Raw genomic sequence first — 13,712 nt, 5'->3', positions numbered from 1 at the left:
CTTATTTTATGGAAAATTTAATCTCATTAGATGTATTTTTCTGTTACTAAACAAAATATGATTTAACTTTAATCTTATTTTATTTACTAATATCATAAAATAAGTAATAAATTTAAAAAATATATATAAATAAAATGTACAACTTTTTGAGGAACTCCAAATTTTGCTTTCAAACCAAAAACTCTTCACTGCAAATATGTGGCAAGCAAATGTGGCAAGCAGCATATTAGAATAATGTACGCCTTTATAGGGTTACGTCTAATACATCTAACAGTATGCTGATGGAGGGCAATCGCAATCCCAGCATGACGGCAACTGCCTTGACTGACTGACTGGCTAACTGACTGACAGACTGACAGACTGACGGACTGAGGGACTGAGTTGACTGAGTGAATGCCTGCAACGTGAATAAGTGGGATAATGGGTCAGGCTAAGCCACAAGCAACCCAATAGTACCAACTGTGACTGTCTCCGTGTCTCCGGAAACCCACACGCAGCGCACACACACACGCACACACACGAACACATACCCGAACACACACACACACACACACGCGCGACAGTTGTATGATAAATTGTGTAAGATATTGCTGTAGATTTTTACATACCAAGTACTGCATATGCGACTATATGTTATAGTGTATGTGTGTGGGTGTGTGTGCGTGTGTGTGGGGCCTTATTATGGGGGCCGGGGCATTTAGCATTCATGAGAGATAATAAAAAGCAGCCCAAAAGCCACTGGACAACAACAAATGATTTGGGCCAACTGCTGTGTCATGCGCGTCTTTGTGTGTGGGTGGGTTTTTGTGTTTTTTAAAGCGCGCGCCACATTGCGTATCCGCAATATTGTTAAGCGAGCAAAAGTCAGTCAGTGCGTCGCGCCTCAAGCTGTTGATAATTTAGGGTTCAACCAAACGCACACACACATGTGTGTGTGTATATTATGAAATTTCACTTTGATCCATTTGCCGGCGAGCAGTTTGTGTCTGTCCGGTTTTGGATTTTTATTTTATTTAGCTTTTATTAAAAAACAAAATGTTTTATATGCACTCGGCCATTGGGAGCTTTGACCTTTCATTTGAGGCCCCGGCAAAAAGGGTTTGCCATCATTTCCTTGGCGTGAAAAGCGGAAAAATGTTGATTGCTATCATGCTGCGGCCAAATTATCCCCCTGATGAAAGTCCCATGCAGATAATAAAATTCAGTTCGAAATGTGCTAGGTAAGCGCAGAAAATGGATAGGAAAAAGGTTGAGATTATTTTAAACACAATTAAGCATTTAATGAGGCATTTGCATTTGCAAATTAAATATGCTTTGAGGTCTTGTTTATATCAGCATATACTTTCTGATAAGCTAAGCAGCTAATCTATATTTAAGCAAGTAATATACGGATTTACTTTAAAGCAGCTATAAAAAATGAACAAAATAAATTTCAAATCGAATTTGTTTCAAAAAGAAAAATCGTATTTCATGGCAAAGCTATAATAAACTTTTCATTCGCCCCAAACAAGCCCGGGTAATACTTTCTAGTAAACTTTTTATCAAAGCGCATTTTGATTTGTTCTTTATTAAATAGAACAACATTCTTTCTCGCCGACGCTTTAAGACTGAGCCATTTAGCAAGCCATTTGGCTGGCAACTCTAATGTTAAATCAATTATGAAACATCATTATCAGAGACCGCATTGTCTTGGTGTGGTTCATAAACGCATTACCGAGGCGCTAATGAAGAGTTATGCAGATGGTTGCCAGCCAAGAACAAGAAGAAGAAGAAGAAGCGCCAGGCTAGACTTCAATAATAAAAAGCGGCGCCTATAAAAATGTTGGCCCATTAGCATAAACGAAGCGAAGCGAACTTCAAACAAGCCGCCGGTCCTTTTGCAGTCCATTAAAAGTGCACAGGAATTTTTCAAATAATATATATATATATATATATATATTTATATATATATGCTTTATATATATGCTTTATATATATATATATATATATATATATATCTGAGTCGGTGGTCAAGGTAAAGGCGTTGAAAGGACGCGTCGAGGGACTTGGCAGAACTGCAGCAACTTCTGCAGTGAGTTGGCTGAATTATTAATTAACCTCAAACAATTAAAAGTGAAATGTTTAAAAACAAAAACCAAAGAAACAGAAGAAAGGTAAGTTTATATAATTACAAGCAGAGTTTTTGAACTGGAAATGGCATAGAGTCTGCATATCAAATATTTAAAAGGGCTCAAGAGGAATTAATTTGCCGGGCCAAGGATAAGGCCCAGCCGGCGAGTATGAGGCCGATAAACAATGTAGATTGTAATTAACCCGACCCAACTGGACTGAGAACTATCGAGTTCGAGTCCAGGCGCGATTCCCCGAGTCCGCGCTTAATTGCATGCGTACAGGTCACGGACACGGACACGGACACGGGGCAGGGACTAGCCTGTGAATGAATGAATGACATTCATTTTGCCTTTAGGTTTTTTTTCTTTTTTTTTTTCTTGTGGCACTTCCGTTTGCCACAGCGGAAGAAGTTGCAAGATAAAAGCAACCTGCAGCATTGGGCAGGCAGTCAGCGAAGGGAAAAGCGGGGCATGTGTTTACTGCAAAATGTGCTGCAGCATAAAGTTGCAGGACACGAACGCAGCCGAAGGACTCCGCAAAGTGCGCTACTCGAATTTCATAAAGCATTCTCAATGAAAATAATTAAAATGCGTCGAGCGTTCAAAATCAAGCAGCATGGAAATTTAATTGTATTGACGGGCGAAGGTTTGAGCCCATGCCCATGCCCACGTACACGCCCACTCGCACGCCCACGTACACGCCCCAGCCAAGTACATGAAAACAAATGGATTCCCAGTTGCATTGGGGCGATAAATGAGTTTTCTCATAGGTGACAATGCTGAATGCAAACAAAATGCCTTAAATCGAAAGCAAACGTTGAAAAATTGCGACAACGCAAAAAATTCAGAAAACAATTTACACCCGATTTCAGGTCAAACAAACTTAAAGATTGTCATGAGAACAAAAGATATGGCAGTTATAAGCGGAGCAAGCAGCTTAAAAGAGCACTGCAATTATCGTTTATCTGAAAGGAATTCAGCTCAATACTTGCTTATTTGCTAGCTTGAGAATCGCATAGAAGAGCTGCATATCGATTAATGCATAACTTTTGTTTTGACTGTCATATATTACCTTATTATGTTATTTTTATATATAATCGATAGCAATAAACCTAATTCCTTTAAATGTTTTCTCTTTTGGAGCCTGAAGATCCATAAGATATCGACATATCACGTTGGTTCCCAACCGGTTCGCTACACAAACTCAAGTTAACATATGAACTAGTTTTTAAGATTTCCTAGGTTAATAACAATAGTTACTATTCCCATATCACTTGCCTGATGGCTTAAGTCGAGCTTTAAGCTCTTTTGAAACCACTTCAAATCGATTTTAACTCTAATTTAATGTCCGTTCAGAATTGGACCCAGAACCCGCTTTAAAATGCGACCTTAAATCGTCTTAAAACCTATTACATTTTTTGTATAGGAATTTTTTAAGGACCGCTCATCCCTTTTTTTTCACATGCACAATTCCCATAGTCATTGGACCAGCACATAACCCAAGGCCACAGAGATTCCAGTACAGTGGGCACACTCACAAACACACATACACAATGAGAACCCGCAGCTGTCATTGATAATACAAAATAAAAAAAATATATAAAACAACAAAAAAAAAATTATGTTTGTCACGCCGAAGCATGAATACCCTAGCTACGCCATCAAAGCTGGGAGCGTCAATGAAAATATAGTATATGCCCTTATCTATGCCTTACAAATTTCATGACACAATTATAATACCCGGTGCAAACCTGTTAAGCGCAAATACATATCTAACTGTATTCTATTCCCGTTCATAACACTCTCTTGCTCTCTTTTACTCTCTCTCTCTCTGTCTCTCTCTCTCTCTCTCTCTCTGTTGACTCCAGATTTAACTTAGAGACCCTGCAATCGTGCTAAGCGCAAATAAATATCTAACTGTAAACTTTTCATTGAAGTAAATACCAAAAATATTTGAGTACGATTTACCGTTCACAACACTCACTTGCTCTCTTTCACTCTCTCTCCGATTTCGTTTCAGCACAGATGCACTCAAATTTTATGCTAGTGAAAAAGCTCTGCACCAACAATTACATCACAAATTTGAAGATATTCACATACATACATATATTTAATAATGCACTTAAAAAAACACACACACACAGCATATACGAATCGCGATTTATTTAATTTAACTTTCTTAACAAACGAATTTGTACACACGCGTAAATTGGACGACCGAAAAAGATCTGCACCAATAATTAAAACACAAATTCACATATTTATATACATATTATAGGGCACTTTAAAAAAAAACTAAAAAAAAACACACAGCATATAGGAATCGCCTTGTTGGCAATCGAATTAATGCACACGCGCAGATTAGACGCCCGATCGACTGACGCGCACTGACTAAATCGCCGCAATACGCTCAGGCTTACGCTAAGCCGGCATTCGCACAAATACAACAAAAACGAAAAACGCGCAACTGTGCAGGCAACGGGATCAAAAGCATTGCGAGCAAAAACTGACGCGCAATAAGCAAATGCGTTGCCTGTCGCCCCGCTCATTCCCACGACATTGCACGCCGTCTGCTGCAGCTGCTACCTGCACTAGACAATTGTAACGGGATCGAAAGCATAAAGTACGATTGCCCGTTTATAACACTCATTTGCTGTCTACTAAAAAAGCTCTTCACCAACAATTTAACACATATTTGGGCACTCGCTTGATTAGTGTAGATATTTACACACTAATATATTAATATATACTATATAGGGCACTTAAAAAAAACACACAGCATATACGAATCACGAAATTAACCTTGTTAGCAAACGTTTCTAGGCACACGCGCAGATTACACGACCGATCAACAGGACACACACGCACTGACTGAATCGCCTCATCCAGGGCTCAGGCTTACGCTAAGCCGGCGTTCGCACTAATACAATGACACAGAAGAGCATGCTCCCCACTCCGACGCTCGCAGCATTCACAAGGCAACGGGATCAAAAGCATTGCCAGCAATGATGTTCGCGCATTGAGCAAATGACTTGCCTCTCTCCCCGCTCATACCCATAACATGGCAGGCTATCAGCTGCAGCCAGCAGCCTGTAGTAGAACAATTGTAACGGGATCGAAAGCATTAACTGAGAACGCATAAAGAAACTATTGCTTATGACTTCCAGAAACTCTCTCTCTCTCTCTGGCAGAGATGCGTGCCAAATGCAAAATTGCCAATTTAGCTATTTTCTAGCTAAATTCAACCATTTTCAGAGATATTAAGAGAATATTCTTATAAAACTTAAACGTTACAAATTTCGCTAACAGTTGTGATGCCCTTGGTTAGGGTATTAAAAAAAACAACATGAACAATCATAATAATAGCCATGCACCTTTAACAGGAGACTACAAAAGCAACAGCCGCAGCAGCTGCAACAACAACAACAACAAAAACAATCAAACATTTATTTTTTATCAATCACAAAATAAACATTCAACTCGACTTTATGTGGCAGTCGTGGGCGTGGCAGCTGCTGTGGGCGCACAATGCTGGCATATTTTACACTTCTGCTTTCAATGCAAACAATTTTTTTATTACAATATTATTGCTGTAGGCATTATATGTGCACCCCACCCCCCCCCCTCGCTCAATGCTGTGTGAAAGTAAAAGAAGAAGAAGAAAAATGTATGTATTTGTATTTGTATTTGTTTATGTTGGGGCATGTTATATATATATATATATATTTTAATCTGCGCAGCCTTCAACATAATTGAAATGAAAGCAACGCCTCCGCCCACTCGACCCCGCCCTCTTTTGTTGAGTATAAATATAAAAATGCTATTTTTATGATTTGTTTGACAAGCGCATACCCCCTCCCTCTCCACCACCTCACCCCCTAAGACATAACACCTAACAAGATTCGCGGCAACCCGAGTCCAAACATATTTTCCACATCTTTTGCCATTTTTCATGACGTAAAATGGCGTTGACAAAATGCACAAAGGAAAAACGAAAAAGGAAAATACAAAAAAATACACACATAAAAATATATATGTATAAGTAAATATATTGGCGGCAACATAAGCACAATAAATGAGCCCAAAAATCAATTGACAATTTATTGTTGGAAGCATAAAAAATGAGGAACGCTGCAACATGGACTAAAATCTATATTAAATTACGAGGCAGCCAACAAAATGTTCAAATAATGATAATAATAAAAAAAAACAGTCAGAAAATGAGTAAATATTCGGCAAGCCGACTAGCTAATACCCTTGCACACAATTCGCAGAAAGAGCAAAGTTCGAAAATTGAAATTACTTTTCGGTCGATAATTCCATATGGCAGCTATATGATATACTGGTCCGATCTAAGCAACTATATCAGCTGATGCTAATCTAGAATATATATAATACATATCATGTCAGAATCCTAATAATACCCTCTACAAGGGTATAGGTGCGTTGGAAAACGTAGAGCCCAAAGTAGTCGACTTGGCAATGCCCTGTTTTTAACGTAGCCTGCAAGCATATGGAGAAGTCGCTGGTTCAATTTCAAGTTTTAATACCAAATCCAGCAATTATTCGATATATTATAATAATATGCATCTGTCTATATATGCATCCATCTATCTCATTCATACTCTATACTAAAACACTCTAAAGTATGCCCGCGCAGTATTCTAGGGTATCTCAATCAATCAATCAATCAACATACCAAATTTGACACCTCTAGACATTGATCGACTTGACAGTTGATACAGATCAAATACATATATATACATAAATATTTATATATATATACCTTTTCACAGATGTGTGACACACATATATTTTTATATATTTGCCCAACTTTATGATACCCTTTATGACCATTTTTATGGGCCTTAAAATAGGGACAAAAGTGCGCAATCCACAACACAAAAGTCGCCTGTTAACACATATATCATACATGAATTATACACAGATGCATATATATATATATTTATATATATATATAGATGTTTCGACATTGTTCTTTACTTTTTTGTGGCAGTTGTTGTTGTTGTTGTTCTTGTGCTCAATTGCCTTTAAATTGTCCCGAGTGTTAAGTGGCGCACGTTAAAAAAACATTTAACGTTTTTATTTACGCTTCAAATGGGCAAAAACCTGCCACACATGGTGCACGCTGTGGAGAGGGGGGAGGAGGGGCGGGGTAAGGGGGGTTAGCAAGGACAAGGGCAGCGAAAGTGCTTTGTCCTGGCCCTGGCATAGATACAATACGGCTACAAATATAAATATATATATTTATATATGAGCATGTATTGGAAATGTAGGGGAAAGGCCGGAAGAAAACGGAAATTAAAATAAAATATGACACACGGAATTTTATTTGTGGCCTGAAGTGGCAGAAAATACATGGAAAAACTTTTATATAGGCGTTACATCAATCAATCAAGCTAAAGAAAATGTTTATCCAAAAATATTTTATTTGCTTTTATAAAAATTGTTGTTAATAGACAATTTATTCAAGAATTATGATGCCAGATTTAGATGCCAAATTGATCTGGAGGAAAACAAAAAAAACCAAACCTCGTGGAAATCTGAAAAGATTTCACCTAGGAGGAGATTGATCAGTCAGTCAGTCAATCAATCAGTCAGGGCAAATAGTTTTTGAATATAGAAATCAAAGAAAGCTAGAATATTCGTTTCGATAATTATTCAAATAATACTCCCTGGCCCAAATTGTCAAGAGAGCGTAATATTTGAGAGAGAGAGAGAGAGAGAGAGAGAGAGAGGGAGAGAGAGAGAGGGATAGAGAGAGAGAACGAGAGAGAGAGAGAGGGATAGAGAGAGAGAGAACGAGAGAGAGAGAGGGAGAGACAAAGACCATGCAAATGGAATAGATTCAGATATACCACAAAGAGGAATTGTAAATAAAATAAAATCGAATTATAGCTAGAATATTCGTTTCGATAATTATTCAAATAATACTCCCTGGCCCAAATTGTCAAGAGAGCGTAATATTTGAGAGAGAGATAGAGAGAGAGAGATAGAGAGAGAGAGAGAGAGAGGGAGAGAGAGAGAAAAAGAGAGAGAGAGAGAGAGAGAGAGAGAGGGGGGGAGAGAGAGATGGATAGAGAGGAGAGACAGAGCGAAGAAATGAGCTAGAAAGCATCCCGTGAATAGTTTAAGGATATGCCACAAAGAGGAATTGTAAATAATATAGAATCTATTTATAGCTAGGATATTCGTTACGATAATTATTCAAATAATATTCCTTGGCCCAAATTGTGAAGAGAGCGTAATATTTGAGAGAGAGAGAGAGAGATTGAGAGAGAGAGGGGGATAGAAAGAGAGAACGAGAGAGGGAGAGACAAATAGCAAGCAAAAGGACATGGAGCGAAGAAATGAGTTAGAAAGCAGCCCGTGAATAGTTTAAGGATATGCCACAAAGAGGAATTGTAAATAATATAGAATCTATTTATAGCTAGGATATTCGTTTCGATAATTATTCAAATAATACTCCCTGGCCCAAATTGTCATTTATGTATGTAAATTTAAAACTCACCCGTCAAGCCTTTCAATTTAGCTTGCATAACATTTCAATTAAAATCCAAGTGAACACACGCAGGACTAACAGGATGTACCGACTGACGTTCGCGGCGATATCGAAGCATTTGCAGCTGCAGATCAATCGGCTGCTGCAGCGCTCTGTGCGCTTTACGGCTGCCCAGCTGCCACGCCCATTGGCGCCAGGACACGATCTCGTCGCCAGCCAATCAGCTGTGCCGCACGTGGAAGAGGTGCGTCTGGTGCGCCTAATGCTAGACTACAAGCTGCACAAACTGGAAATGGGACCCGATACCTTGGTGGCGCTCACCGAACGCGAGGCGGCGCTCTACTATCGCCAGCTGGTGGCCATCCGGCGCCTGGAGGCGGCCGCCGCTCAACTGTACAGGGAGCAGCTGGTGCGCGGCTTCTGTCATTTGTATACGGGTCAGGAGGCGTGCGCCGTCGGGCTGTGCGCCGCACTGCGTCCGCAGGATAATCTAATTGCCGGCTATCGCATCCATGGCTGGGCCTACCTGATGGGCGTTACGGCCGCTGCCGTGCTGGCCGAGCTGACCGGCCGGGCCAGCGGCTGTGCCCAGGGCAAAGGCGGCTCCATGCACATGTATGCGCCCAATTTCTATGGCGGCAACGGCATTGTGGGCGCCCAGATCTCGCTCGGCACAGGCATTGCGCTGGCCAACAAATATCGCAAAAATGGCGCCGTTTGCTTTGCTCTGTACGGAGATGGTGCCGCCAATCAGGGCCAGATCTTTGAGTGCTACAACATGGCACAGCTGTGGAAGCTGCCGATCGTGTTCGTCTGCGAGAACAACAACTATGGCATGGGCACCAGCGCCTGGCGCGCCTCCAGCAACACGAACTATTATACGCGCGGCGATTATCTGCCCGGCGTCTGGGTGGACGGGCAGGATGTGCTGGCCGTGCGCAGTGCGACACGATTTGCCATCGAGCATGCCCAGCAGCGCGGCCCGCTCGTATTGGAGCTGTGCACCTATCGTTATGCGGGCCATTCGATGTCCGATCCGGGCACCAGCTATCGCACACGCGAGGAGGTGCAACAGGTGCGCCAGCGACAGGATGCGATCGAACGCTTCCGCAAGATCTGCCTGGAGATGTCGCTGCTCACACAGACGCAGCTGCTCGGCATCGAGCGCACTGTGCGCGACGAGATGGAGCTGGCCATAAAGGCGGCCAGAACCGACGTGGAGCTGCCGTTGTCGCATCTCTGCAACGATGTCTACGCGGGCAGCTATGCACAGCTCCAGCTTCGCGGCGTTCTTGGCCACAATTTGGAGCATGCGCGCAGCCGCACCGAAAGCTGCCACGAATGACCAACTAAAGTCTGTTGAGCTGAAAAAAAAAAAAGAAATATATATATGTATACATGAGTGCGTGTCAAATAATTTGGACTTAATCTGATGCGATTGAAGAGTGTTATCTTTGAGGCAGCAGGAAGGAGCTCAATTTTGATCAGGAGAACTAACTGGGGATTGATCCAAACATTTGTCGGTCTGTCAGGCTGTATGTCTGTTAATCTGCTTGTCTGTCTGTCAATCTGTCTGTCAATCAGTCTCTCAGTTTGTCTGTCATTCTGTATGTCTGTTAACCTGATTGCCTGTCTGTCAATGTGTCTGTCAATGTGTCTGTCAATCTGTCTGTCAATCTTTCTGTCAATCTGTCTGCCAATCCGTCTATCAATCTGTCTGTCAGTCTGTTTATGTCTGTTAAGCCGCTTGTCTGTCTGTCAACGTGTCTGTCAATCTGTCTGTCAGTTTGTCTGTCAGTTAGTCAGTCAGTCTGTATGTCTGTCAGTATGTCTGGGACAAGCAGATCTGTCAATCTGTCTGTCAATCTTTCTGTCAATCTGTCTGCCAATCCGTCTATCAATCTGTCTGTCAGTCTGTTTATATGTCTGTTAAACCGCTTGTCTGTCTGTCAACGTGTCTGTCAATCTGTCTGTCAGTTTGTCTGTCAGTTAGTCAGTCAGTCTGTATGTCTGTCAGTATGTCTGGGACAAGCAGATCTGTCAATCTGTCTGTCAATCTTTCTGTCAATCTGCCTGCCAATCTGTCTGCCAATCCGTCTATCAATCTGTCTGTCAGTCTGTTTATATGTCTGTTAAACCGCTTGTCTGTCTGTCAACGTGTCTGTCAATCTGTCTGTCAGTTTGTCTGTCAGTTAGTCAGTCAGTCTGTATGTCTGTCAGTATGTCTGGGACAAGCAGATCTGTCAATCTGTCTGTCAATCTTTCTGTCAATCTGCCTGCCAATCTGTCTGCCAATCCGTCTATCAATCTGTCTGTCAGTCTGTTTATATGTCTGTTAAACCGCTTGTCTGTCTGTCAACGTGTCTGTCAATCTGTCTGTCAATCTGTCTGTCAGTTAGTCTGTCAGTTAGTCAGTCAGTCTGTATGTCTGTCAGTATGTCTGGGACAAGCAGATCTGTCAATCTGTCTGTCAATCTGCCTGTCAATCCGTCTATCAATCTGTCTGTCAGTCTGTTTATATGTCGGTTAAACCGCTTGTCTGTCTGTCAACGTGTCTGTCAATCTGTCTGTCAGTTAGTCTGTCAGTTAGTCAGTCAGTCTGTATGTCTGTCAGTATGTCTGGGACAAGCAGATCTGTCAATCTGTCTGTCAATCTGACTGCCAATCCGTCTATCAATTTGACTGTCACTCTGTTTATATGTCTGTTAAGCCGCTTGTCTGTCTGTCAATCTGCTTATCTGTCTGTCAATCTGTCTGTCAATATGACTGTCGATCTGTCTGTCAATCTGTCTGTCAATCTTTCTATCTTTCAATATGCCTGTAAATCTGTATGTAAGTATCTATCTATCTACCTGTTTGTCAATCTACATATTTGTCTGTCTATCTGTCAATGTCAGTCTATCCGTCTACCTGCTTGTCAGTTTCCCTATTTATCGATCTATCTTTCTATCTATTGATCTATCTACCTACCTATCGATCAATCAATCTCTATAACTCTAATTTAGATAAATCAAAATTCTCTTTATTTGAACCAAATCGGATGCTACATTTAGCAGCAAGTTAAAAAATGTTCAACCAGCTAATAATCATGACACTCGTTAAGAACATTTTAGAGCTGAGAAAAACTTACTGAACACACATACACATCCACACAAAAGTACATGCAACACATACACATATACATTTGTAATACACATACATGCACATATACATTTGTAATACACAAACATACACATATAGATGTTTACCTATTCAATGCTTGCTGTGCTTGGTAAAAATGTGCTGAAGTCAAGTTTTTTGGTAATATTATATTTAACTCTGGGGCACTTGTCATAACCTCCATTGGGATTCCGTTTGCTGTTGCTCGCTTTAATTTATGCTAAATGATCAACGGCAGCTGCTTATGTCTACGTTTTATTTGCCCAGCAAAACGAAAACAATAATTTAACGTGCGCTACTTTGGCAGAGGGCGAAACAAACTGCTGCACAAGCACAAAAACTTCAAGAGTGCGGCCCGAAAGGCGTAAACAGGAAGCGGAAGTGCGCGCGTACACACATACACACATGGCCCACCCACACACACACACACCCACACACACACTCAACTACAAGAAGCCAAACTCATTTGCCTTTGCGCTCACGTTTTCTGCAAAATTTATGCCAAAAAAGCAGCATGCAATACATTTTTTGTTTCTTCTGTTCTCTCTGCTTTCTTTTGGCTACCGCCTGAAAGTATGCCACAGTTGCGGCAGCTTACGGTATGCTACACTTGCGGCAGGTTTCAGTTAGTTAAGCCACCCGCCGCTTGGTGGCGCTTTACAAGCGACGATTACAAATTACACCAAGCGCTGAGCATGTGTGTGTGTGTGTTGTGTGTGTGTGTGCGTTGGTTTTACAAATTTACAATTTTAATTTTGTTGTGCTTTCTATAACTTACAGACAAGCCCGACACCAAATCGCAGAAAATGATTTTTGAAAAACTTACCTAACCTCAAAATTTGTGCGCCGGTTCCAATCACTGTGCAGAGTATCACGGTGCGGGAACAGCCTGCGCACATGTGTGAGGTGTGCAAAAACCTGGCAAAAATCAAGGCAGGCGCAGCCGGATATGAGATATCACACACGACTAAATGCATAACGCATCCGGCAGCTGTAGACGGACGGACCGACGGGCAACCGGAAGCGCCTACTCCTTGCCCCCGCCCTCTGGAGCGGCATTTCTGCGCCAGCGAGCACATCCCGTTCCCAGAAACGAATCCTTGGAATTGTTTAAAAAACCGAATGCTTATATTTGGCCACGCCGGACGTTGCCCGTTAGCGTGCCGTTCATCCCAGAATCGTACCTAGACTTTACAATAGTGTGTGTGTGGATTGTTGGTGTTGGTGTAGTTGCTGTTGTTGTTGTTGTTATTGATGATGTCTCTATAAGCAAGCCGCCTTTAGCTAACGCATTTTACTTCCTATTCTGGTTGTTGCGCGCCATATCCTTGGGGAAGGAGCGCACGGGCGGGGTACGAATGCGACGTGCCTCGCGCGAACGATTGCGCACCACCTTGGAGTGAATGGCGCACGAGACGCAGTAGTGGAGCTTGGCGTAGAGTTTGGGCAGCACATAGGTGTCCCAGATGCTGGCCTCGCTGATGTCGCGCACAGCGGCCGCCTCGACAATGTTGCGGATGACAAACTTCTTGATCGCCTTATCCTTGGGCACACAGCGGGCGCAGTTGGTGCAGCGCACGGGCTTCACATGGCCGCGATTGTGCTTGTTGCGTCCACCATTACGGCGCTTCTTCGTCATATCGGCAGCTGCATAACGTTCAATGGGCACTTGTTAGCCATTATGGCATACAATTACAGTTGGATGGCCAGCATATTTACCTTATTTAACAATTGAAAAATCCACGAAGTAAAATCCGCGTGTTCACGCCAGGCGACACTTATGCGAAAAGGGAGTTGCCAGCTGTAAATTTCGATTAACAGCAACTCTGCGCATTTGGCGTTGCCACTGGTCAGCAATTAGATACAGCGTTGATTTCTTTAACTATCGTCAGCTGTGCTGTGCGCTACGTTCAGTTAGC

At 41.9% G+C, this 13,712-nt stretch overlaps 3 protein-coding genes across 7 annotated transcripts in view; 1 reads left to right on the top strand and 2 right to left on the bottom strand.

The window, feature by feature from the left end:
* The window catches only part of LOC6627504 (dipeptidase 3), a 416,202-nt gene extending 411,217 nt beyond the window's left edge, over positions 1 to 4,985 (bottom strand). For 2 of the 5 annotated variants that reach the window (XM_015173103.3, XM_015173104.3), the window contains exon 1: positions 4,096 to 4,985. The gene's annotated coding sequence lies outside the window, so the exon portion shown is untranslated. The remainder of the gene's footprint in view (positions 1 to 4,095) is intronic. The other 3 variants (XM_070209380.1, XM_032438416.2, XM_070209382.1) reach the window with 3 other exon arrangements.
* A 3,614-nt stretch (positions 4,986 to 8,599) lies between these two features.
* Positions 8,600 to 10,051, top strand: LOC6627923 (probable pyruvate dehydrogenase E1 component subunit alpha, mitochondrial). Its single transcript, XM_002052762.4, has one exon. It carries the CDS (start codon positions 8,621 to 8,623, stop codon positions 9,977 to 9,979), a length of 1,359 nt encoding a protein of 452 aa, XP_002052798.3. The 5' UTR covers positions 8,600 to 8,620; the 3' UTR covers positions 9,980 to 10,051.
* Positions 10,052 to 12,899: 2,848 nt separating this feature from the next.
* RpS26 (ribosomal protein S26) lies at positions 12,900 to 13,663 on the bottom strand. Its single transcript, XM_002052763.4, has 2 exons — positions 13,513 to 13,663; positions 12,900 to 13,440 (listed from the first exon to the last, which is right to left on the bottom strand). The coding sequence occupies exon 2, from the start codon at positions 13,430 to 13,432 to the stop codon at positions 13,088 to 13,090; it is 345 nt and encodes a 114-aa protein (XP_002052799.1). The 5' UTR covers positions 13,433 to 13,440; positions 13,513 to 13,663; the 3' UTR covers positions 12,900 to 13,087.
* Positions 13,664 to 13,712: the final 49 nt, after the last annotated feature.

Source organism: Drosophila virilis, chromosome 4, assembly GCF_030788295.1.
Source record: "Drosophila virilis strain 15010-1051.87 chromosome 4, Dvir_AGI_RSII-ME, whole genome shotgun sequence".
In the NCBI taxonomy this organism is placed as follows: domain Eukaryota; kingdom Metazoa; phylum Arthropoda; class Insecta; order Diptera; family Drosophilidae; genus Drosophila; species Drosophila virilis.
The sequence above is the reverse complement of the archived record's forward strand: the minus strand, read 5'-3'. Positions and strand labels throughout refer to the sequence as shown.